This window comes from Mesoplodon mirus (genome assembly GCF_964341445.2).
Source record: "Mesoplodon mirus genome assembly, chromosome: 4".
Lineage (NCBI taxonomy): Eukaryota > Metazoa > Chordata > Mammalia > Artiodactyla > Ziphiidae > Mesoplodon > Mesoplodon mirus.
In genome coordinates this window covers 66,495,985-66,521,109 of record NC_138979.1, presented here as the reverse complement: position 1 = coordinate 66,521,109, position 25,125 = coordinate 66,495,985, and the positions used below count along the sequence as shown (strand labels likewise).

The 25,125-nt window shown below is 45.8% G+C and overlaps 1 protein-coding gene across 1 annotated transcript in view; it reads left to right on the top strand.

Moving 5' to 3' along the window:
• Positions 1–24,643, top strand: part of TMEM266 (transmembrane protein 266) — a 139,356-nt gene extending 114,713 nt beyond the window's left edge. The window contains exons 10-11 of the mRNA XM_082618885.1: positions 22,056–22,118; positions 23,505–24,643. Coding sequence (XP_082475011.1) covers positions 22,056–22,118; positions 23,505–24,097 — 656 coding nt within the window. The 3' untranslated portion in view covers positions 24,098–24,643. The remainder of the gene's footprint in view (positions 1–22,055; positions 22,119–23,504) is intronic.
• Positions 24,644–25,125: the final 482 nt, after the last annotated feature.

Genomic DNA, 25,125 nt, shown 5'->3' with positions numbered 1-25,125 from the left:
ATTATATCTACAACAATCACATTTCCAAATTAGGAAATCACAGTCTGAGGTACTGGGGGTTAGGATTTCAACATATGACTTTGAGGGGGAGGACGCAATGACTCAACTCATAACAGGTGGCATATAAGACCCTTGATGGTCTTGTCCCAGGCTGGCCACCGCCCCGACCCCCGCCACTCATCTCCTTCCAGTCTGCACTCTGTCTTCACTTGCACTCTAGCCGAGTGAAACATCTTTGTGTTTGGGAAGTGTTCTGCGCAGTAGTAAGTCTCTGAGCCTTTCCACATGTTGTTCACTGGCAGGACAGGCCTGCCTGCCAAACTTCTTTTCATCCTTAAAACCCGTCCCAGAGTGAGCTCCCAGTCACCACGCCCTTCTCTTGAGACCTTATACGAACTCCCACTAGGCCCTGAGTGTGCCAGGTCGCTCCCACACTTTATCTTCGGGGCCCACTGCGCCTGGCCCTCAGGCTCCCCTTAAAGTCCGTTGCATGGAATGTAATCTGCAAGCCCATAACTGATCGAAGAACAAAATAAGGCTTGTGGACATCACTTGTTTCCCTATGGGTCCTGCAATCCTGGGTTTTCTCTCGGAGCTCAGGGGGCATCTGGCAACAGCCCACTCCAAAAACCCCACTCCTGGCTTTCAGCTCCCCATGCTGGTGCTTGTGGAATCCAGAATAAAAGAATATAACAAGAATATAAGAATCTTCTTTTTGAAAGTTCTCCTGGAAGTCAGTGGCAGCTGTTGCCCACTTTGTCTTGCTTTCCAAGGGTGGGAGGAGCAGGTTTACAGTCTCCTGGTCCATCACAGGACCTTCCTCCCGATGGAGCAGAGGGGGCTGGAGCAGCCGCTTCCTTGCTTTCCCTAGTGGTCAGCCTCCTTGCTCTGCCCACGGCAGCTGCTCACCTGGCGCTTGGGCCTGCCCGGTGCTGTTCTGTCTTCAGCTGAGCCCACCTTGAAACACCCGAGCTCAGCTGAGCGCCTCCAGTACAGCCACACAATCTGCAGCACCTCTCTGTCTCTCTCATCAGGAGACTGAGCTCTTGAGATAACAGCATGGCCGTTGCTATCCCCCATCCAATGACCTCCAGACCCTGGACACCTGATGCCACATTTGGATTCACAGGGAGTCAAGGTCGGGGGTCAGAGAATCTGCCAACAAACCAAGCCTTTAAAATCATCCCACACATTCTAGTGCTGTGAAGCTTTGAGTGCCTGCCTCTCCACCCTGTTCCTCCTCTCTCTGCAGTCCCCATCTTGGGCAACTTCCAGGAGGAAGTGGAGGGACACAGAATAAGAAGGGAGAAAGTGACTGGCTGCACGTGCCAGCTAGGGTGTTATGGGGTCTGTGCTGACCCTCCCGGAAACTAGAGGCATGTCTGAACAAGGCACTCAGGCCTCCCATAGAGGTGGCAAACATGCACCCCTGGGAGCAGTTGCAAATGCCCTTCCCATCTAGCCCTGGAATCCCACCCCTGCTCTCCTTTATCTCCTCTGTGACACCCCCTACCTCCCAGCTCTCTAGATGCACACTTGCCTGCCCCAGCCCACTCAGGAGAGCACAGCGCATTCCTGGTCTGCCGCTTGATGGCCAACCCCCAGAGCTGTCAATAGAAAAGGCAGTGCCTCTGAGGCAGAGGGCAGAAGCCTGGGGCTAGCAAGTGGCATGCATGATTCACAGCCTCAGATGAGCCAGGGAGACAGGGCACCCCAGCTGATCTCTCTTTGACCAGGAGCTGTGTCCAGGGAGGGATTTCCACGTCATTAGAAATTATGGCTAGACAAGCTAGGGGCGCTCTGGGCCACGCTGGAGGTGGAGATAGGTCAACGTTCATTGCTCACCATGACCTTCAGGCCAGCGAGGGCCCTGAGGCTCACCATATCACACTAGTACACAGACCATCTGGGGATTAACCTGCAGACAACAGCGATAAGTCTCAGGACCCATGGGCGAGGGCCTTGCTCCAGGGGGGATGGCAGCCCAGGAGGGCGGGAGTGCCAGCCTCAGCCCGGGCAGGAGAAGTGGCCCCTGCAGTCTCAACAGTTGCCAGCGGGTCAGTCAGACTAATGCCGACCAGCTTCTGTTTAAACTTGCTCCAGCACAAATCATTTTTAAAACCCAGGCGGCAGAGTTGCAGGCTTTGGGGGCCTGCCAAGTTCACAGTGCCCCTGTGTAGTCATTAATACTTCCCTCCCAAATTTATTAGTCTTGAAGCTCACCCGTAACTTATGAATTACAGCCCGTGGTGGGAGTGCCGCAGCTTTTAGCATATATCACAGTGAGCTTCGGTGTCCCCCCATGCTGCACCAGCACTCAGAGAAACCCCCCAGAGGTGCACCAGGCCCGCAGAGCTGGCACCAGTGTATAACCTTGGGAGAGGAGGGGCCTGTGTGCCAAGGGAGGCAAGCCGGGGTTTCTGCTATCACTGGTCTCCTGATGTGTGTGCCTGATGGGGGGCACTGGGGACCCCAGGGAGCCCCAGAGCTGTAGAACTAGAACTGGGCAGCGAGGCAGCTGACAGGGCAGAGCTGGTGTGGGTGGTACTGAGGGAAGGATGTGGGTTTAAGACTCAGGGCTGGGTTTGAATCTCAACTTGGCCTTGAACAAGTTACTTAAACTCTCTGAGCAGGACTGGCTTTATGGTGGGGTGACCCGTGCAGTCACCGAGGGCCTCACACTTGGGTCAATGCTCTGCTGTCGCTCTTGAAATTCTTAATGCTTTTTTTCCTTCAGTGAGGTATAATTGACATATATAATTGACATATTAGTTTCAGGTATACCTGGTAATAATTCGATATTTGTATATATTGCAGAGTCACAATAACCCTAGTTAACATCTATCACTGTACATAGTTACAGAATTTTACTTCTTGTGATGAGAACTTTTAAGATTTATTCTCTTAGCAACTTTCAGATATAAAATGTAATATTAACTATAGTGACCATGCTGTATCATATCCCCATGACATTTATTTTATAACCAGAAGTTTGTACCTTTTGACCTCTTTCACCCACCCGTTTCACCCAACCCCCAACCCCTGCCTCTGGGAACCACCAATCAGTCCTCTATATCTGTTTCTTTTTAGTTTTGTTCTGTTTTTTTTTTTTGTTTTGTTTTTTTTTTTTTTTGTGGTATGCGGGCCTCTCACTGTTGTGGCCTCTCCCATTGCGGAGCACAGGCTCCGGACGCGCAGGCTCAGCAGCCATGGCTCACGGGCCCAGCCGCTCCGCGGCATATGGGATCCTCCCAGACCGGGGCACGAACCCGCATCCCCTGCATCGGCAGGCGGACTCTCAACCACTGCGCCACCAGGGAGGCCCTTGTTCTGTTTTTATTTTCTATTTTTTAACATCTTTATTGGAGTATAACTGCTTTACAATGGTGTGTTAGTTTCTGCTTTATAACAAAGTGAATCAGCTATATGTATACATATATCCTTATATCCCCTCCCTCTTACGTCTCCCTCCCTCCCTCCCTATCCCACCCCTCTAGGTGGTCACAGAGCACTGAGCTGATCTCCCTATGCTATGCGGCTGCTTCCCACTAGCTATCTATTTTACATTTCGTAGTGTATATATGTCAACATCACTCTCTCACTTTTCCCCAGTTTACCCTTCCCCCTCCTTGTGTCCTCAAGTCCATTCTCTGCGTCTGGGTCTTTATTGCTTTCCTGTGCATAGGTTTGTGAGAACCTTTTTTTTTTTTTTTTTTAAGCATGCAGTATTTGTTTTTCTCTTTCTGACTTACTTCACTCTGTATGACAGTCTCTAGGTCCATCCACCTCACTACAAATAATCGTTTCTTTTTATGGCTGAGTAATATTCCAGTGTATATATGTGCCACATCTTCTTTATCCAATCATCTGTCGATGGACACTTAGGTTGCTTCCATGTCCTGGCTATTGTAAGTAGAGCTGCAGTGAACATTGTGGTACATGACTCTTTTTGAATTATGGTTTTGTCAGGGTACATGTCCAGTAGTGGGATTGCTGGGTCATGAGATAGTTCTATTTTTAGTTTTCTAAGGAACCTCCATACTGTTCTCCGTAGTAGCTGTATCAATTTCCATTCCCACCAACAGTGCAAGAGGGTTCCCTTTTCTCCACACCCTCTCCAGCATTTATTGTTTCTAGATTTTTTGATGATGGCCGTTCTGACTGGTGTGAGGTGATACCTCATTGTAGTTTTGATATGCATTTCTCTAATGATTAGTGATGTTGAGCATCCTTTCATGTGTTTGTTGGCAATCTGTATATCTTCTTTGAAGAAATGTCTATTTAGGTCTTCTGCCCATTTTTGGATTGGGTTGTTTGTTTTTTTGATATTGTGCTGCATGAGCTGCTTGTATATTTTGGAGCTTAATCCTTTGTCAGTTGCTTTGTTTGCAAATATTTTCTCCCATCCTGAGGGTTGTATTTTCTTCTTGTTTATGGTTTCCTTTGCTGTGCAAAAGCTTTTAAGTTTCATTAGGTCCCATTTGTTTATTTTTGTTTTTATTTCTATTTCTCTAGGAGGTGGGTCAAAAAGGATCTTGCTGTGATTTATGTCATAGAGTGTTCTGCCTATGTTTTCCTCTAAGAGTTTTATAGTGTCTGACCTTATATTTAGGTCTTTAACCCATTTTGAGTTTATTTTTGTATACGGTGTTAGGGAATATTCTAATTTCATTCTTTTACATGTAGCTTTCCCAGTTTTCCTAGCACCACTTATGGAAGAGGCTGTCTTTTCTCCATTGTATATTCTTGCCTCCTTTATCAAAGATAAGGTGACCATATGTGTGTGGGTTTATCTCTGGGCTTTCTATCCTGTTCCATTGATCTATATTTCTGTTTTTGTGCCAGTACCATACTTTCTTTGTTACTGTAGCTTTGTAGTACAGTCTGAAGTCCAGGATCCTGATTCCTCCAGCTCCGTTTTTCTTTCTCAAGATTGCTTTGGCTATTCAGGGTCTTTTGTGTTTCCATACAAATTGTGAAATTTTTTGTTCTAGTTCTGTGGAAAATGCCAGTGGTAGTTTGACAGGGGTTGCATTGAATCTGTAGATTGCTTTGCGTAGTATAGTCATTTTCACAATGTTGATTCTTCCAATCCAAGAACATGATATATCTCTCCATCTGTTTGTGTCACCTTTAATTTCTTTCGTCGGTGTCTTAAAGTTTTCTGCATACAGGTTTTTTGTCTCCTTAGGTACGTTTATTCCTAGGTACTTTATTCTTTTTGTTGCAATGGTAAATGGGAGTGTTTCCTTAATTTCTCTTTCAGATTTTTCATCGTTAGTGTGTAGGAATGCCAGAGATTTCTGTGCATTAATTTTGGATCCTGCTACTCTACCAAATTCATTGATTAGCTCTAGTAGTTTTCTGGTAGCATCTTTAGGATTCTTTATGTATAGTATCATGTCATCTGCAAACAGTGACAGTTTTACTTCTTCTTTTGTGATTTGGATTCCTCTTATGTCTTTTTCTTCTCTGATTTCTGTGACTAAAACTTCCAAAACTATGTTGAATAATAGTGGTGAGAGTGGGCAACCTTGTCTTGTTCCTTATCTTGGTGGAAGTGGTTTCAGGTTTTCACCATTGGGAACGATGTTGACTGTGGGTTTTTCATATATGGCCTTTATTATGTGGAGGTACATTCCCTCTTTGCCTACTTTCTGGTGGGTTTTTACCATAAATTGGTGTTGAATTTTGTCAAAAGCTTTTCTGCATTTATTGACATTATCATATGGTTTTTATCCTTCAATTTGTTAGTATGGTGTATGACATTGATTGATTTGCGTATATTGAAGAATCCTTGCATTCCTGGGATAAACCCCACTTGATCATGGTGTATGATCCTTTTAATGTGTTGTTGGATTCTGTTTGCTAGTATTTTGTTGAGGATTTTTGCATCTATGTTCATCAGTGATATTGGCCTGTAGTTTTCTTTCTTTGTGACATCCTTGTCTGGTTTTGGTATCAGGGTGCTGGTGTCCTTGTAGAATGAGTTTGAGAGTGTTCCTCCCTCTGCTATATTTTGGAAGAGTTTGGGAAGGATAGGTGTTAGCTCTTCTCTAAATGTTTGATAGAATTCGCCTGTGAAGCCATCTGGTCCTGGGCTTTTGTTTGTTGGAAGATTTTTAATCACAGTTTCAATTTCATTGCTTGTGGTTGGTCTGTTTATATTTTCTATTTCTTCCTGGTTCAGTCTCAGAAAGTTTTGCTTTTCTAAGAATTTATCCATTTCTTCCAGTTTGTCCATTTTATTGGCATATAGTTGCTTGTAGTAATCTCTCATGATCCTTTGTATTTCTGCAGTGTCAGTTGTTATGTCTCCTTTTTCATTTCTAATACTGTTGATTTGAGTCTTCTGCCCTTTTTACTTGATGGCTGTAGCTAATGTTTTATCAATTTTGTTTATCTTCTCAAAGAATCAGGTTTTACTTTTATTGATCTTTGGTATTATTTCCTTCATTTATTTTTGATCGGATTTTTATGATTTCTTCCTTCTGCTAACTTTTTGGGGTTTTTTGTTCTTCTTTCTCTAGTTGCTTTAGGTGTAAGATTAGGTTGTTTATTTGAGATTTTTCTTGTTTCTTGAGGTAGGATTGTATTGCTATAAACTTCCCTCTTAGAACTGCTTTTGCTGCATCCCATAGGTTTTGGGTCATCGTGTTTTCATTGTCATTTGTTTCTAAGTATTTTTTGATTTCCTCTTTGATTTCTTCAGTGATCTCTTGGTTATTTAGTACCATATTGTTTTGCCTCCATGTGTTTGTGTTTTTTACCGAATTTTTCCTGTAATTGATATCTAGTCTCATAGTGTTGTGGTCGGAAAGGATACTTGATACGATTTCAATTTTCTTAAATTTACCGAGGCTTGACGTGTGGCCCAAGATATGATCTATCCTGGAAGAATGTTCCTTGAGCACTTGAGAAGGAAGTATATTCTCTTGTTTTTGAATGGAATGTCCTATAAATATCAATTAAGTCCATCTTGTTTAATGTGTCATTCAAAGCTTGTGTTTCCTTATTTATTTTCATTTTGGATAGTCTGTCCAGTGGTGAAAGTGGGGTGTTAAAGTCCCCTACTATGATTGTGTTACTGTCGATTTCCCCTTTTATGGCTGTTAGCATTTGCCTTATGAATTGAGGGGCTCCTATGTTGGGTGCATAAATATTTACAATTGTTATATCTTCTTCTTGAATTGATCCCTTGATCACTATGTAGTGTCCTTCTTTGTCTCTTGTAATAGTCTTTATTTTAATGTCTATTTTGTCTGATATGAGAATTGCTACTCCAGCTTTCTTTTGATTTCCGTTTGTATGGAATATCTTTGTCCATCCCCTCACTTCAGGCTGTATGTGTCTCTAAGTCTGAAGTGGGTCTCTTGTAGACAGCATATATATGGGTCTTGTTTTTGTATCCATTCAGCCAGTCTATGTCTTTTGGTTGGAGCATTTAATCCATTTACATTTAAGGTACTTATTGATATGTATGTTCCTATTGCCATTTTCTTAATTGTTTTGGGTTTGTTTTTGTAGGTCTTTTCCTCCTCTTGTGTTTCCTGTCTAGAGAAGTTCCTTTAGCATTTGTTGTAAAGCTGGTTTGGTGGTGCTGAATTCTCTTAGCTTTTGCTGTGTGTAAAGGTTTTACTTTCTCCATCGAATCTGAATGAGATCCTTGCTGTGTAGAGTAATCTTGGTTGTAGGTTTTTCCGTTTCATCACTTTAAATATGTTCTGCCACTGCCTTCTGGCTTGCAGAATTTCTGCTGAAAGATCAGCTGTTAACCTTATGGGGATTCCCTTGTATGTTATTTGTTGCTTTTCCCTTGCTGCTTTTAATATTTTTTCTTTGTATGTAATTTTTGATAGTTTGATTACTATGTGTCTTGGCATGTTTCTCCTTGGATTTATCCTATATGGGACTCTCTGTGCTTCCTAGACTTGATTGACTATTTCCTTTCCCATATTAGGGAAGTTTTCAACTATAATCTCTTCAAGTATTTTCTCAATCCCTTTCTTTTTCTGTTCTTCTTCTGGGACCCCTATAATTCCAATGTTGGTGCATTTAATGTTGTCCCAGAGGTCTCTGAGACTGTCCACAGTTCTTTTCATTCTTTTTTCTTTATTCTGCTCTGCAGTAGTTATTTCCACTATTTTATCTTCCAGTTCACTTATCCATTCTTCTGCCTCCATTATTCTGCTATTGATTCCTTCTAGAGAATTTTTAATTTCATTGGTTTTTTGCTCTTTAGTTCTTCTAGGTCCTTGTTAAATGTTTCTTACATTTTCTCCATTCTGTTTCCAAGATTTTGGATCATCTTTACTATCATTACTCTGTATTCTTTTTCAGGTAGACTGCCTATTTCCTGTTCATTTGTTTGGTCTCGTGGGTTTTTACTTTTCTCCTTCATCTGCTGCGTATTTCTCTATCTTCTCATTTTGCTTAACTTACTGTGTTTGGGGTCTCCTTTTTGAAGGCTGCAAGTTTGTAGTTCCTGTTGTTTTTGGTGTCTGCCCCCAGTGGGTAAGTTTGGTTCAGTGGGTTGTGTAGGCTTCCTGTTAGAGGGGACTGGTGCCTGTGTTCTAGTGGATGAGGCTGGATCTTGTCTTTCTGGTGGGCAGGGCCGCGTCTAGTGGTGTGTTTTGGGGTGTCTGTGAACTTATTATGATCTTAGGCAGCCTCTCTGCTAATGGATGGGGTTGTGTTCCTGTCTTGCGTGTTGTTTGGGATGGGGTGTCTAGCACTGGAGCTCGCTCATCATTGAGTGGAGCTGGGTCTTAGCATTGAGACAGAGATATCTGGCAGAGCTCTCACTGATTGATATTATGTGGGGCCGGCAGGTCTCTGGTGATCCAATGTCCTGAACTTGGCTCTCCCACCTCAGAGGCTCAGGCCTGACACCCGGCCGGAGCACCAAGACCCTGTCAGCCACACGGCTCAGAAGAGAAGGGAGAAAAAATGAAAGAAAAATTAAAATGAAGTTATTAAAAAAAATTTTTAAGTAATAAAAAAAAGAGAGCAGCCAAACCAATAAACAAATCCACCAGTGATAACAAGTGCTAAAAACTATACTAAGATAAACATAAATATCAGTTACTAGTCTGTCACATACAGCAAATCCTAAGTCTACAGTTGCTCCCAAAGTCCACCGTCTCAATTTTGGGATGATTCTTTGTCTTTTCAGGTATTCCACAGATGCAGGGTACATCAAGTTGATAGTGGAGATTTACTCTGCTTCTCCTGAGGCTGCATGGAGAAATTTCCCTTTCTCTTCTTCGTTCACACAGCTCCTGGGGTTCAGCTTTGGATTTGGCCCTGCCTCTGTATGTAGGTCGCCCTCTGGCATCTGTACTTCGCCCAGACAGGAGGGGGTAAAAGGAACGGCTGATTAGGGGGCTCTGGCTCACTCAGGCTTGGGGGAAGGAGGGGTACGGAATGCAAGGTGAGCCTGTGGCTGCAGAGGCTGGTGTGACATTGCAACAGCCTGAGGTGCGCCATGTGTTCTCCTGGAGAAGTTGTCCCTGGATCCCGGAACCCTGGCAGTGGCAGGCTGCACAGGCTCCTGGGAGGGGAGGTGTGGATAGTGACCTGTGCTTGCACAGAGGATTCTTGGTGGCTGCAGCAGCAGCCTTAGAGTTTCATGCCCGCCTCTGGTGTCTACACTGATAGCCGTGGCTCGTGACCATCTCTCAAGCTCATTTAGGCGGTGCTCTGAATCTCCTCTCCTCGCACACACCAAAACAGTGGTCTCTTGACTCTTAGGCAGTTCCAGACTTTTTGCCAGACTCCCTCCCAGCTAGCTGTGGCGCACTAGCCCCCTTCAGGCTGTGTTCATGCAGCCAACCCCAGTCCACTCCCTGGGATCTGACATCTGAAGCCTAAGCCTCAGCTCCCAGCCCTCACCCACCCTGGCGTGTGAGCAGACAAGCCTCTCAGGCTGGTGAGTGTTGGTCGGCAGTGATCCTCTGTGTGGGAATATCTCTGCTTTGCCCTCTGCGCCCCTCTTGCTGTGCTCTCCTCTGTGGCTCTGAAGCATCCCCCTGCCTACCCCCCATTTCCACCAGTGAAGGGGCTTCCTAGTGTGTGGAAACTTTTCCTCCTTTACCACTCCCTCCCAAGGTACAGGTCCCATCCCTATTCTTTTGTCTCCGTTTTTCCTTTTTTCTTTTGCCCTACCGAGGTACGTGAGGAGTATCTTGCATTTTGGGAAGTTTGAGGTCTTCTGCCAGCATCCAGTAGGTATTCTGTAGGAGTTGTTCCACATGTAGATGTATTTTTGATGTATTTGTGGGGAGGAAGGTGATCTCCACTTCTTACGCCTCCGCCGTCTTGAAGGTCCTCCTGTTTTGTTTTTAGATTCCACATAAAAGTGAGATCATACCTTGTTTTTGTCTGACTTATTTCACTTAAGCATAAAGCCCTCTGGTCCATCCAGGTTGTTGCAAATGGCAAGATTTCATTCTTTTTTATGGATGAATAACATTCCATTGTATGTATATTGTGTGTATGTATGTATATGTATATATCACATCTTCTTTACCCATTCATCTATTGATGGACACTTAGGTTGTTTCCATATCTTGGTTATTATAAATAATGCTGCTATGTACATTGGGGTGCATGTATCTTTTCAAATTAGTGTTTTTGTTTTCTTCAGATATATATCCAGGAGTAGAATTGCTGGATCAAATGGTAGTTCTTAGTGTTTTTTTTTTTTTATTTTATTAGTTTCTGCTTTATAACAAAGTGAATCAGTCATACATATACATCCATTCCCACATCCCTTCCCTCATGCATCTCCCTCCCTCCCACCCTCCCCATCCCACCCCTCCAGGCGGTCACAAAGCACCGAGCTGATCTCCCCGTGCTCTGCGGCTGCTTCCCACTATCTATCTACCTCACGTTTGGTAGTGTATACATGTCCATGAGCCTCCATACTGTTTTCCACAGTGGCTACACCAATGTAGATTCCCACTAACAGTGTACTTGGGTTCCCTTTTATCTATCTTCTTTCCAACACTTGTTATCTCTTGTCCTTTTGATAATAGCCATTCTACGAGTGTGAGGTGATATCTCACTGTGGTTCTGATTTACATTTCCCTGATGATTAGTGAAGTTGAGCACCTTTCCATGTACCTTTGCCCTATCGTATGTCTTCTTTGGGAATATGTCTATTCAGAACCAATTTTTTATTGGATTGTTTGTTTTTTTGCTATTGAGTTGTATGAGTTCTTTATATATTTTGGATATTAACTCTTATCAGATATGATTTGTGAATATTTTCTCCCGTTGGGTAGGTTGCCTTTTATTTTGTTGATGGTTTCCTTTCCTGTGCAGAAACTGTTTAATTTGGTATAGTCCCAGTTATTTTTGCTTTTGTTTTTGCTTTTAGTGTCAAATCCAAAAACGCATTGCCAAGACCAATGTCAAGGAGTTTACCTACTGCCTATATTTTCTTCTAGGATTTTTATGGTTTCAGGTTTTACATTCAAGTCTTGTTTTTTTTTGACTGTTATTTGATTTTAATTTTCTATACAGCAGGCTCTTATTAGTTATCTATTTTATACATATTAGTGTATATGTGTCAATCTCAATCTCCCAATTCATCCCACCACCACCCTCTCTCCCCACTTTCCCCCACTTGGTGTCCATACATTTGTTCTCTACATCTGTGTCTCTATTTCTGCCTTGAAAACTGGTTCATCTGTACCATTTTTCTAGATTCCACATATATGCGTTAATATATGATATTTGTTTTTCTTTCTGACTTACTTCACACTGTATGACAGTCTCTAAGTCCATCCACATCTCTACAATTGACCCAATTTCCTTCCTTTATATAGCTGAGTAATATTCCATTGTGTATATGTACCACATCTTCTTTATCCATTCATCTGCTGATGGGCATTTAGGTTGCTTCCATGACCTGGCTATTGTAAATAGTGCTGCAGTGAATGTTGGGGTGCATGTGTCTTTTTGAATTATGGTTTTCTCAGGGTATATGCCCAGTAGTGGGATTTCTGGGTCATATGGTAATTCTATTTTTAGTTTTTAAGGAACCTCCATACTGTTCTCCATAGTGGCTGTATCAATTTACATTCCCACCAACAGTGCAAGAGGGTTCCCTTTTCTCCACACCCTCTCCAACATTTGTTGTTTGTAGATTTTCTGATAATGCCTTTTCTAACCGCTGTGAGGTGATACCTCACTGTAGTTTTGATTTGCATTTCTCTAATAATTAGTGATGTTTGAGCAGCTTTTCATGTGCCTCTTGGCCATCTGTATGTCTTCTTTGGAGAAATGTCTATTTAGGTCTTCTGCCCATTTTTGATTGGGTTGTTTGTTTTTTTAATACTGAGCTACATGAGCTGTTTATATATTTTGGAGATTAATGCTTTGTCCATTGATTCGTTTGCAAATATTTTGTTCCATTCTGAGGGCTGTCTTTTCATCTTGTTTATAGTTTCCTTTGCTGTGCAAAAGCTTTTAAATTTCATTAGGTCCCATTTGTTTATTTTTGTTTATATTTCCATTACTCTAGGAGGTGGGTCAAAAGAGATCTTGCTGTGATTTATGTCAAAGAGTGTTCTTCCTATGTTTTCCTATAAGAGTTTTATAGTGTCCAGTCTTACATTTAGGTCTTTAATCCATTTTGAGTTTATTTTTGTGTATGGTGTTAGGGAGTGTTCTAATTTCATTCTTTTACATGTAGCTGTCCAGTTTTCCCAGCACCACTTATCAAATAGACTGTCTTTTCTCCATTGTATATCCTTGCCTCCTTTGTCATAGATTAGTTGACCATAGGTGCGTGGGTTTATCTCTGGGGTTTCTATCTTGTTCCATTATTCTGTATTTATGTTTTTTGCCAGTACCATATTGTCTTGATTACTGTAGCCTTGTAGTATAGTCTGAAGTCAGGGAGTCTGATTCCTCCAGCTCTGTTTTTTTTCCTCAATATTGCTTTGGCTATTTGGGGTCTTTTGTGTCTCCATACAAATTTTAAGGTTTTTTTATTCTACTGTAAAAAATGCCATTGGTAATTTGATACAGATTGCATTGAATCTGTAAATTGCTTTGGGTAGTATAGTCATTTTCACAATATTGATTCTTCCAATCCAAGAACATGGTATGTCTCTCCGTATGTTTGTGTCATCTTTGATTTCTTTCATCAGTGTCTTATAGTTTTCTGAGTATAGGTCTTTTACCTCCTTAGGTTGGTTTCATTGCAATGGTAAATGGGAGTGTTTCCTTAATTTTTCTTTCTGATCTTTCATTGTTGGTGTATAGGAATGCAAGAGATTTCTGTGTATTAATTTTGTATCCTGCAACTTTACCAAATTTATTGATTAGCTCTAGTAGTTTTCTGGTGCCATCTTTAGGATTATCTATGTATAGTATCACATCATCTGCAAACAGTGACAGTTTTACTTCTTTTCCAATTTGTATTCTTTTTATTTCTTTTTCTTCTCTGATTGCTATGGCTAGGACTTCCAAAACTATGTTGAATACTAGTGGTGAGACTGGACATTCTTGTCTTATTCTTGATCTTAGAGGAAATGCTTTCAGTTTTTCACCACTGAGAATGATATTTGCTGTGGGTTTGTTATATATGGCCTTCATTAGGTTGAGGTAGATTCCCTCTGTGCCCACTTTCTGGAGAGTTTTTATCATACATGGGTGTTGAATTTTGTCAAAAGCTTTTACTGCATCTATTGAGATGATCATATGGTTTTTATTCTTCAGTTTGTTAATATGGTGTATCACATTGATTGATTTGTGTATACTGAAGAATCCTTGCATCCCAGGGATAAATCCCACTTGATCATGGTGTATGATCCTTTTAATGTGTTTTTGGATTCTGTTTGCTAGTTTTTTGTTGAGGATTTTTGCATTTATATTCATTAGTGATATTGGTGTGTAATTTTCTTTTCTTGTAGTATCTTTCTCTGGTTTTGGTATCAGGGTGATGGTAGCTTTGTAGAATGAGTTTTGGGAGTGTTCCTTCCTTTGCAAGTTTTTCGAAGAGTTTGAGAAGGATGGGTGTTAGCTCTTCTCTAAATGTTTGATAGAATTCACCTGTGAAGCCATCTGGTCCTGGGCTTTTGTTTGTTGGAAGATTTTTCATCACAGTTTCAATTTCATTACTTGTGATTGGTCTCTTCATATTTTGTATTTCTTCCTGGTTCAGTCTTGGAAGGTTATACCTTTCTAAGCATTTGTCCATTTCTTCCACATTGTCCATTTTATTGGCATAGAGTTACTTGTAGTAGTCTCTTAGGATGCTTTGTATTTCTGTGGTGTCCATTGTAGCTTCTCCTTTTTCATTTCTAATTTTATTGATTTGAGTCCTCTCCCTCTTTTTCTTGATGAGTCTGGCTAAAGGTTTATCAATTTTGTTTATCTTCTGAAAGAACCAGCTTTTAGTTTTATGGATCTTTGCTATTGTTTTCTTTGTTTCTATTTCATTTATTTCTGCTCTGATCTTTATGATTTCTTTCCTTCTGTTAACTTTGGGTTTTGTTTGTTCTTCTTTCTCTAGTTCCTTTAGGTGTAAGATTAGATTGTTTATTTGAGATTTTTCTTGTTTCTTGAGTTAGGATTGTACTGCTATAAACTTCCCTCTTAGAACTGCTTTTGCTGCATCCCATAGGTTTTGGATCGTCATTTTTTCGTTGTCATTTGTCTCTAGGTATTTTTTGATTTCCTCTTTGATTTCTTCAGTGATCTCTTGGTTATTTAGTTACATATTGTTTAGCTTCTATGTGTTTGTGTTTTTTACGTTTTTTTTCCCTGTAGTTTATTTCTAATCTCATAGCATTGTGGTCAGAAAAGATGCTTCATATTATTTCAATTTTCTTAAATTTACTGAGGCTTGATTTGTGACCCAAGATGAGATATATCCTGGAGAATGTTCCATGTGCACTGAAGAAAGTGTATTCTGCTGTTTTTGGATGGAATGTCCTATAAATATCAATTAAATCTATCTGGTCTGCTGTGTCATTTAAAGCTTGTGTTTCCTTATTAATTTTCTGTCTGGATGATCTGTCCATTGGTATAAGTGAGGTGTTAAAGCCCCCTACTATTATTGTGTTATACTGTTGATTTCCTCTTTCATGGCTGTTAGCATTTGCCTTATGTATTGAGGTGCTCCTATGTTGGGTGCATATATATTTATAATTTTTATATCTTCTTCTTGGAGTGATCCCTTGATCATTATGTAGTGTCCTTTCTCATCTCTTGTAACATTCTTTTAAAATTAATTAATTTATTTATTTTTGGCTGTGTTTGGTCTTCATGGCTGCATGCAGGCTTTCTCTAGTTGTGGCGAGTGGGGGCTACTCTTTGTTGTGGTGCACAGGCTTCTCATTGCAGTGGCTTCTCTTGTTGCAGAGCACAGGCTCTAAGCGTGTGGGCTTCAGTAGTTGTGGCATGCACACTCAGTAACTGTGGCTCATGGACTCCAGAACGCAGGCTCACTAGTTGTGGCACACGGGCTTAGTTGCTGCCCGGCATGTGGGATCTTCCTGGACCAAGGCTCGAACCCATGTCCTCTACATTGGCAGGCAGATTCCTAACCAGTGCGCTGCCAGGGAAGCCCTTCTTGTAACATTCTTTACTTTAAATCTATTTTATCTGATATGAGTATTGCCTCTCCAGCTTTCTTTTGATTTCCATTTGCATGGAATATCTTTGTCCATCCCCTCACTTTCAGTCTCTGTGTGTCCCTAGGTCTGAAGTGGGTCTCTTGTAGACAGCATATATATGGGTCTTGTTTTTGTATACACTCAGCGAGCATGCATCTTTTGGTTGGAGCATTTAATCCATTCACATTTAAGGTAATTATTGATAGGTATGTTCCTATTACCATTTTCTTAATTGTTTTGGGTTTCTTTTTGTAGGTCCTTTTCTTCTCTTGTGTTTCCCACTTAGAGAAGTTCCTTTAGCATTTGTTGTAGAGCTGGTTTGGTGGTGATGAATTCTCTTAGCTTTTGCTTGTCTGTAAAGCCTTCGATTTCTCTGTCAAATCTGAATGAGATCCTTGCCAGGTAGAGTAATCTTGGTTGTAATTCTTCCCTTTCATCACTTTAAATGTCATGCCACTCCCTTCTGGCTTGTAGAGTTTCTGCTGAGAAATCAGCTGTTAACCTTATGGGAGTTCCCTTTTATGTTATGTGTCATTTTTCCCTTGTTGCTTTTAATAATGTTTCTTTGTCTTTAGTTTTTGTCAATTTGATTACTATGTGTCTTGGAATGTTTCTCCTTGGGTTTATCCTGCCTGGAACTCTCTGTGCTTACTGGACTTGGGTGGCTATTTCCTTTCCCATGTTAGGGAAGTTTTCAACTATAGTCTCTTCAAACATTTTTTTGGGTCCTTTTTCTCTCTCTTCTCCTTCTGGGACCCCTATAATGCAAATGTTGGTGCATTTAATATTGTCCCAGAGGTCTCTTAGGCTGTCTTCATTTCTTTTCATTCTTTTTTCTTTATTCTGTTACGCAGCAGTGAATTCTACCATTCTGTCTTCCTGTTCACTTATCCGTTCTTCTACCTCAGTTATTCTCCTATTGATTCCTTCTAGTGTATTTTTTCATTGCAGTTATTGTGTTGTTCATCTCTGTTTGTTCTTTAATTCTTCTAGGTCTTTTTTAAACATTTCTTGCATCTTCTCGATCTTTGCCTCCATTCTTTTTCTGAGGTCCTGGATCATCTTCACTGTCATTATTCCAAATTCTTTTTCTGGAAGGTTGCCTATTTCCATTTCATTTCATTGTTTTTCTGGGATTTTATCTTGTTCCTTCATCTGGTACATATTCCTTTGCCTTTTCATTTTGTGTGTCTGTGAATGTGGTTTTCGTTCCACAGGCTGCAGGATTATAGTTCTTCTTGCTTCTGCTGTCTTCCCTCTGGTGGATGAGGCTATCCTACATTCAAGTCTTCATCCATATTGAGTAAATTTTTTTTTATGGTGTAAGAGAGTGGTCCAGTTTCCCCAGGACCACCTATTGAAGAGACTGTCCTTTGCTCATTGTGTATTCTTAGCTCCTTGTTTGTAAACTAGTTGACCATACATGGGTAGGTTTATTTCTGGGCCTTAATGCTTTTTCTTAAAAAATAAGTTTATTTATTTATTTTTGGGGGGCTGCATTGGGTCTTTGTTGCTGCACACAGGCTTTCTCTAGTTGCGGCAAGCGGTGGCTATTCTTGGTTGTGGTGTGCGGGCTTCTCATTGTGGTGGCTTCTTTTGTGGCGGAGCACGGGCTCAAGGCACGCAGGCTTCAGTAGTTGTGGTGCATGGGCTTAGTTGCTCTGTGGCATGTGGGATCTTCCTGGGCCAGGGATGGAACCCGTGTCCCCTGCATTGCCAGGCGGATTCTTAACCACTGCGCCACTGGGAAGTCCCAACCTTAATGCTTTATAAACAAGGGGACCCACAAGTTATGCAGCTGGTCTTGTGTCTCAACCCTAAATTTTCCAAAATGAGAATAGTAGTGGAAGCACATCTTCACTGAGAGGAACTGAACATTCAGTCATACACACTGCCCTCAGCCTGGTTCACAGCAGGTGCTCAGTGAATAGTAGTGTCCCCCCTCAGTGAGGGCTGCTGAGCTGTGGAGCAGCAAGTTGGAGTTTGGGAATGGGAGTCCCGACCAGGAGTCAGGGCTTCCATCTGGGCTTTGGGGCCTGGATCTACACAGGATGTGTGGGTGTGCAGTGCTGACCCCCACCCCCAGGCTGGCCAGTCCTGTCACCTATGTGAGGCCCAGCTGACTCACCACCCTTTTGCTCCACCTCTGCCTCGCTTGGCAGGTTGGGGCCTGGCCTAAGGAGCAAACCCCACATAATGAGCATCGCCACCACAGCACCCAACTGGCTTTAGGAGGATTAGTCAGGATGGCTTCGCAGAATGTTCACACCCTAGGAAGAAAGGTGCCGGGCAGCTGAGAGCAGCTGCCACAGAAACGACCCAAGACTTTGGGGCTGGCAGGGAGCACCATGGGCCGGGGTTTCAGGGAGGTGAGGGACAGCCCCAGGTTAGACTTGACCTTCATTATCTCAGTGAAACATACAGCTCACCAGCATGTAGATATTTCTTATTCCCATTTTACAGGTGAGGAAGCTGAAGCTCAGAGTGGCTAGGGATTTGCCTAAGACCACACAGCAAACGTCTGCAGAGCTGAGGTTGGCACCTGGGCTCTTTTGTCCTGGAGTCTATGTTTGTACCAACCCTTCTTTCCTACCCCTCCAGGGTCAGCCAACCCAGTCTCCCTGTGAGGCAGTTCCTACATAGCCCTAGGGCTCCTTGATGCCAAATCAAAACAAACTGTGGGGCAGGGGGTTATTCTTAAATGGAAGGTGGGTAGTCCCATGTTGAGGCTGACTGATGGCCTCTTCCTGGCCACAAGCATCTGTGCCTGCTTTTCTTCTCTCCCCACAAGCTCCCAGACACCCACTAGTCACTAGTCTCTGGGCAGGAAGTACCAGGGACTGAGAGCAAGGCTGTGTGCTGCAGGGTGCAAAGAGCATCTCAGAGGGTGAGGGGAATGGCCCTGGGAGGTCTTGCATGTCCCTGACCCAGCCATAGGCACTGTTCAGTCATCCTATTTATTGGCGGCTGGTATAAGCCAAGCCCCATGCTAAGTGCTGGGGAGACTCTGAGTAAAATGTGGCCCCTGCCCTCTAAGGCTCTTGGGCCCCTGTGTGGATGGGGACAGAACTCCAGCCCAAGTGGTCAGTTGTGGAGAAGGGGGACTACCTGAAGCAGAGAGGGGTGGGTGGGGTGGGGGGTGTGGGCAGCATCAGCACTGCTAGGGAAGCCCGGGCAGGCCTTGCTCTGACTTGTCTTAAAGTTCACTCTGAGGCCCCTGTGTTTGGAGCAGAGGAAGCAAATACAGACTGGACAGGCCTGCAGTGGCTGCCTGGAGACCTAGGTTCTGTGTCAGGCGTGTCCATGGAGTGAGCAATCCCGTTCATTAATCCCACAGGCATGACGAGAGTCCAAAGGGGAAAGCAAGAGGTCTGACCTAAGGCTGGACTATGGGCCATAGCAGAAGGTATCTGGGGTCCCTCAACTGGTTAGATTCAGCAGCAGTTGCGTTGCTGGTAAGGATGGGGAAGAAGCATGCAGAAGTGACCAGGGTCCCAGCCTGGGTGGGCAAGGGAACCATTCACCAAGATGGAGGTGAAGGGAGAAACTGAGTTCTATTTTGGACATGTTGAGTCAGAGGTAGCTGGAGGTCATCCAGGTGAAGCTGTCCAGTTGGCCAGACAAGTCAAAAGCTCAGGAGAGATATCTGGGCTGAAGGTCACCTGGCCTAGGTTATTTTACCTGGCCTAGGCTTGGATGAAGATGTGAGCATCCTCAAATAGTCAACACTGAGACAGGAGAGAGAGAGAGAGAATACCTTAGTAGACTGAATCAAGATTCAGAATGCTTTCAGCAGGCTCTGGGCTGAAACCAGCAACCTGACATTTGCCTGAGATGATAAACATGAAGCCCTCTGTGGGGGGTTACACAGCCACAGCATGGCAAAGGCCTGGCTGGCCTGGCCCCAGCTCCTGCAGAGAAGACCTGGGCATTGATGTTGGCCACGAGCTCGTGAGTCAGCAGAGTAGGGCAGTTGCTAAACCCACTTGGAGGAGGTTAGGCTGCATTAGGGGAATGATCACGCCGGATCTTGGGAAGGACCCATCTGTTAAACAATCCCAGCCTTGCAGGACAGCAGTGAGGATTAAAGGAGGTCGGTGTGTGAAGTGCCGAACCTGCAGTCTGGAGCTTTGAAGGGCACAGTAAACGCTAGCTCCCTCCTCCCTACTCCTCCCCCCATCTTGGTCTCATCTAGAGCCCACAGTGAAACCTTCAGAGTGGAGAGGCTGGAAAACTGAGGAGGGGTGAAAAATGGACAGGGGTTTCTCAGGAGAAGAGACTTCTCAGGAGGGATGTGAGGGCTTTTTAAGTGCTGGAAGTTCTGTCGTACAGACTGTGAGTAGAAATGGGCTTAGCCTTGGTACCTGTGGGGGCAGGATCTGCAAGGCTTCACATAGCAGGCTCTTCCTGAGGAGACGGAGACTGGCTGCCTGACCAAGGAGTGGACGTCCCTAGGAGGCCCTGACTGTGCTCCCTGGAGGTAGAGGGTCAGGCACACTGACCCTGTTGAGCGCAGATGAACCTGAGTATTAGAGCTGCTCAACAAAGAGGTAGGAGTCCCCTTCCCTGAGGTGCACAGGCCGTGGTGGGGAGAGCCCCCCGTCAGGCAGGGGTTGAGGTGATTTCCACACTGGGGGTTTGGGACACAGCTCAGATGCCTCCGGTCCCTTCTCACTCTGCTCTGACTCTCACCTCGTGGAACTTCAGGGCTGGCAGAGGGGTCGGGAGCCAGCTGTCGCAATCTCTAAGAGCCCCGCCGGCCCCCTCGTGGTACAGATAAAGAAACTGAGGCCCAGAGAGGGGCTGTGACCTGCCCAGGTTCCCATGGTGGGCCAGTGGCAGCACCGGCACAAGAGCCCAGGCTCTGGGTTTTTCTCATTCACTCCAGGCCACCTCCTGAGAGTGGCCCCTTTGGGATTCGTGGGTCCGTGGATACTTTAGCTGAGTTCACTGTCCTGCCCACGTCACATGGCCCTCTACAGCCCCATCACAGGTGCCTGCTGCCATGGCCTCAGGATAAAACCAAGAGAAGTGACCAGAACCTCCCACCTCCCACTACCCAGGGTGGCCTGCAGGGCTAGACAGCATTTACAACATAAATTATGAAGGACCATGGAGAAGAGTGTTGCTGCTGTCTGATTCTGAGGGAGTGTTGCTGGTTGATCCTGAAGCAGGGCCTGGAGCCAGCCTGGGGCCCCTCCCTCAGCTCAGACATTAGTGAAAAACACACATTTTTTCATTTAAAAAAAAATGAAATGACCACAGGCATTTAACGATCAAAAGAGGCCGAAAACGCTTTTAAGAGCCAGGTTGCTGTGCGTTGCTGCCACCTAGTCTCCCAGTGTCAGGGCAGGCTGGCTTCTGCAGCCATCTCAGGTGTGCCCTGGAAGGCGGCCACAGAAAGCATCAGGCCCAGTCACCTGCACACCATGGCTTCTTGGGGTGTGGACCCCAGTCCTTCCCTTCTGCCCCATCAGGCACCACCCAGCCTCCCTCAGGGCCTGTCTTCCTCACCCGGGCACTGTGGTCTCTGTTCTCCTGTCTTAAAGTCTGACACCTTCCCAGCCACTCTCCCCGCAACCTTGGGAGTGACTCACACCTGACCACGTTCACACTTTCCGGTGGCTCCTCACTGCACTTGGGGCAAGGCTAAGCTCCTTAGGATGGCTTTTGGGGTCTCCTGTCATCTGCTTTTCCTCCTATGGTCAGGCCTCTCTGTGAAGTTCTCACCTCTCCTTTCTCCATTCCTTCCCCACCCCTTCAGGACAATGAACCAACATTTCTTTGAGACCCTGTTCCCTTGCCATCTCTCTTGACCTGGACAGCTTTACACCTTCTCATTTGTTATTCATTCAATAACTGTTTACTGAGCACCCATCATGTGCTGGGAACAGTGTAGGGGGTGGGCATGCCCAGCGCCCATGTCCATTCCTGTACAGCGTGGAAGACTGAGGGGGCTGTTGCCGATGATCAGCCTCTGCACCTGGCTGTGTGTGGCTGCAAATGGGGCTTTGAGGCTTTTGCACTGAGGACAGCATTCCCGGTGACCCTGAGAACCTCAGGTGGATTCAGAGACTCAGGACATCCAGGCAGGGAAAGCCCTGAGGAACTATTTCCACACCCCTTATCTCAGAGAGGGTGAAACTGAGGACAGAGAAGGAAAGGGCCTGTTCATACCACACAGCAAGCTGGAGATACTCCCTGATGCCCAGCCCAGCCCTGGGGCAGATGAGACATGCGGTCCCCCACGGAGGATCAAAGCATCAGGGAGCTTGTGGGAGACAAGCGCCTGTCTCCCCTCGTGGTAATGGGGGTAGGGGCAGGAGTACTGGGGGAGGAGCATGAACTGGCCACAGCCCCTGCCTCTTGGACTCTCTGGCTCACCATCACACTCACCCTTCTCTGTCCCCACCTCCATAGAAGCTGCAGTGAAAGATGACATGAACAGCTACATCAGCCAGTACTACAATGGGCCCAGCAGTGGTAAGTCTTGTGTCGGCGGCTGTTCTGCATGTACCAGAACTTCTGTGTGGCCCTGTGCCAGAGGTGACCCTGGCAACCCCTAACATCCAGGCTAGGGACAACTCGACCTGGCTGTCCACCTCCCAGCACCTGTGAACCATAACTGCAGGCAGGGTTCCAGGCTCCCAGCAAACTCTAGCGCTAGAGCTGTGGGTGTTGCGGTGGGAGTGCTCTGGGATCGCCTAAGAGAGCTGCATGGGGGACCCTGGAATGGAAGGGGGCTGGAATCGAGACGTCTAAGTGACCTCAGCGCCTCCCAACCTGAGAACCTTTCAGGATGAGCATGATGGGGGTGAGATAGCAGCGTAATTGGGCTTGAGAAGCAACAGGCATTGGGCATGTCCTTGCTTGATTTATGTTTCATTCTTGCACTTCAGAAAGTCTTAGGGGACCTAGTGGTTTTCACTTATGGGAAGGGTTGAGTGAGTTTAAAAATAATACTCAGTCCTTCAACGTCTTGTTTCTCCTTAGCCAATGTCTTGAATCTTGTAGTTTGGGTTTCACAGCCCTTAAATCCTGGTAAACTCCGTTGTAAGGCTAGACTCCCTCTTCTGCCTCCTCTTCCAAAGCCTTATCTAACCTGCTGATCTCAAAGACCACCATCTCCCAGTACACTCTCCCCACCACTTTAGAGAGAAACCTTGACCACACTACACCCACTATGATTCAGCCCCTTGATACTTCTCAGTTAGAGAAGACATTTTGAGGTGTCCTTCACCCTCCCCCTACAATGCATCATATAGAGATTAATCAGTCTTCTGAAGGCACAGCTCTGGTCACGTCACTATCACACTGGACCCATTTAAAACTTTGACCCGCCTCTGACCATGAAATTCAAATTCCTTATCGTGGCACACCATGCTTTCTGAGTTAGGATGGGCTAGGTTATGCCACAGTGGCAATAACCCCACATCTGTGTGGTTTAAATAAATCAACAAAGGCCCATGGCACACTGGCCAGGGGCTCTGTGCCCAGGCTGTTATCTTTACTCTAGCACCCAGCAGGCAGAACAGCTGTCACCCCTTCCAGAACAGTGTTGACTGCCAGAGCAAAGCACGTCTGGTTTACATAGCTTCTCTGGGAAATGCCACTGGTCAGTTCTTACAGATGATTGGCCAAGGCACGCCACGTGTCCGCACTTGAGTTCAGCAAGACGGGGAGGCATAATCCTCCCTCAGGGAGGTCAGTGAATATTGGAGAACTGGACCGCCTACCAAAACCTCTCCCAGCAAAGCCCATTCACACTCACTGCCCACCGTCCAGCCCCATTCCTAGACCCGCCCCCATCAGGGCACGCAGAGGTGTGGCAAGGGCGGAGTGTGACCCGCATCCCCTCCTTCCTTGCAGACAGCGGTGCCCCAGAGCCAGCTGTGTGCGTGGTCACCACGGCGGCCATAGACGTTCACCAGCCCATCTCCTCTGACCTCTTTTCTGTCGATGTGCCCCTGAAGCTTGGCAGCGATGGTCCCTGCGCCAGCGCCACCTCTGAGAGCGCCTCCCGCTCCACTCGCGGCTCCGTCACCCAGGCCCAGAGTGACAGCAGCCACATGCTGGGCTCCTCCACGGACTGCAGCACTGCCCGCGAGGAGCCGTCCTCTGAGCCTAGCCCCTCCCCCCTGCCACTGCCGCCACCACCTCAGCAGGAGACGGCAGAGGCCACAGTCCAGGACCTGTTGTCCTCCCTGTCAGAGGACCCCTGCCCATCCCGGAGGGCCTTGGACCCAGCCTCCCTTGCCCGGCCCAGCACAGCGGGCTTGGCCCAAACCAGCCCCGAGCTGGAGCACAGGGTAAGTCTGTTCAACCAGAAGAACCAGGAGGGCTTCACTGTCTTTCAGATCAAGCCTGTCATCCATTTCCATCCTGCTGCACCTGTGCTGGAGGAGAAGTTCAGATCTTTGGAATCCAAAGAGCAAAAGTTGCACAGGGTCCCTGAAGCCTAGAGCCTCCGGGCAGGCTGGGAGGGAGCGGGGCAGACAGCCATCTCACGCTCTCCCAGGGCCCTGGAGGCTACCGGGGCCACACAAGGGGCCCAGGAGCCCTCCTGGCCTCCCTCAGGGTGCTGCCTGCCTCCAGGGAGGTGACGCCAGGCCAGGAGGCCACACGCCTCAGACCTCAAAGCCCAGAGCTGGCGCCTCCTCTCACCCTGCTCAGGGGAGGGTGGTGCTCGTGGCTGGGGTTTTTTTAAACCACTTTTACAAAAACCAGCCTGTGGCCCAGCTCCAGCAGGGCAGAGTGCAGGGGCCAGCTCAGCCTCTTCCGTTGCCTTTGTTCCTGATGCCCACCCCGGACCCTCGGGAACAGCACTGTGAGCAGGGGCTATCCAGCCCCACCCCCAAGCCGTCTTTTCCAGGAATCCTGGGTGGAGCCAACACAATCACACACAGACCACCATCTGAGCCTATTTCATTTGTCCTCATTCTCTCATTTAGGCATGAGCATTTCTGAGTCTTTTCAAATCTAGTTTTCACCTTCACAGGACATAAAGGGATGGATCTGAAGGTGGGTGGGAGGGTCAGGGGGGTGGGGGGGCAGCCATTTTCCAATCTTGGCTTTAATAATAAAAACCACCTGCACTGAGACTTCCAGTTGGCAGAGGTGTTCCTTTGGTTGCTAGTCCAAGTGAGGACCCCAGAGTGGCTTGTTTGGGTTTGAGTTGGCCTTGAAAACCAACCCAGGGAGCCCCAACCCCTCTCTGGTGTCCCCGAGGCCTTTATAGAGTGGAAGGAGCCCTGGAGCCCAGGAGGGAAGCACTCACACTGCCTGCCTGTGTGACTGTCAACTAGTACCTTCCCTTCCCTCATCTCCCCACCAAAATGGAGCTCAGAATACAGTGTTCCTTGCTGACAACTCCCAGACGCAGCTCACTGAGCCAGGGCTCCATCCCTCAGGGATCTTGAACTTAGCAGGTCCAAAGCTGAGCATGATATCTATCCTGCAGCCTGCGCCTCCTCCTGGATTCCCAGCCCGG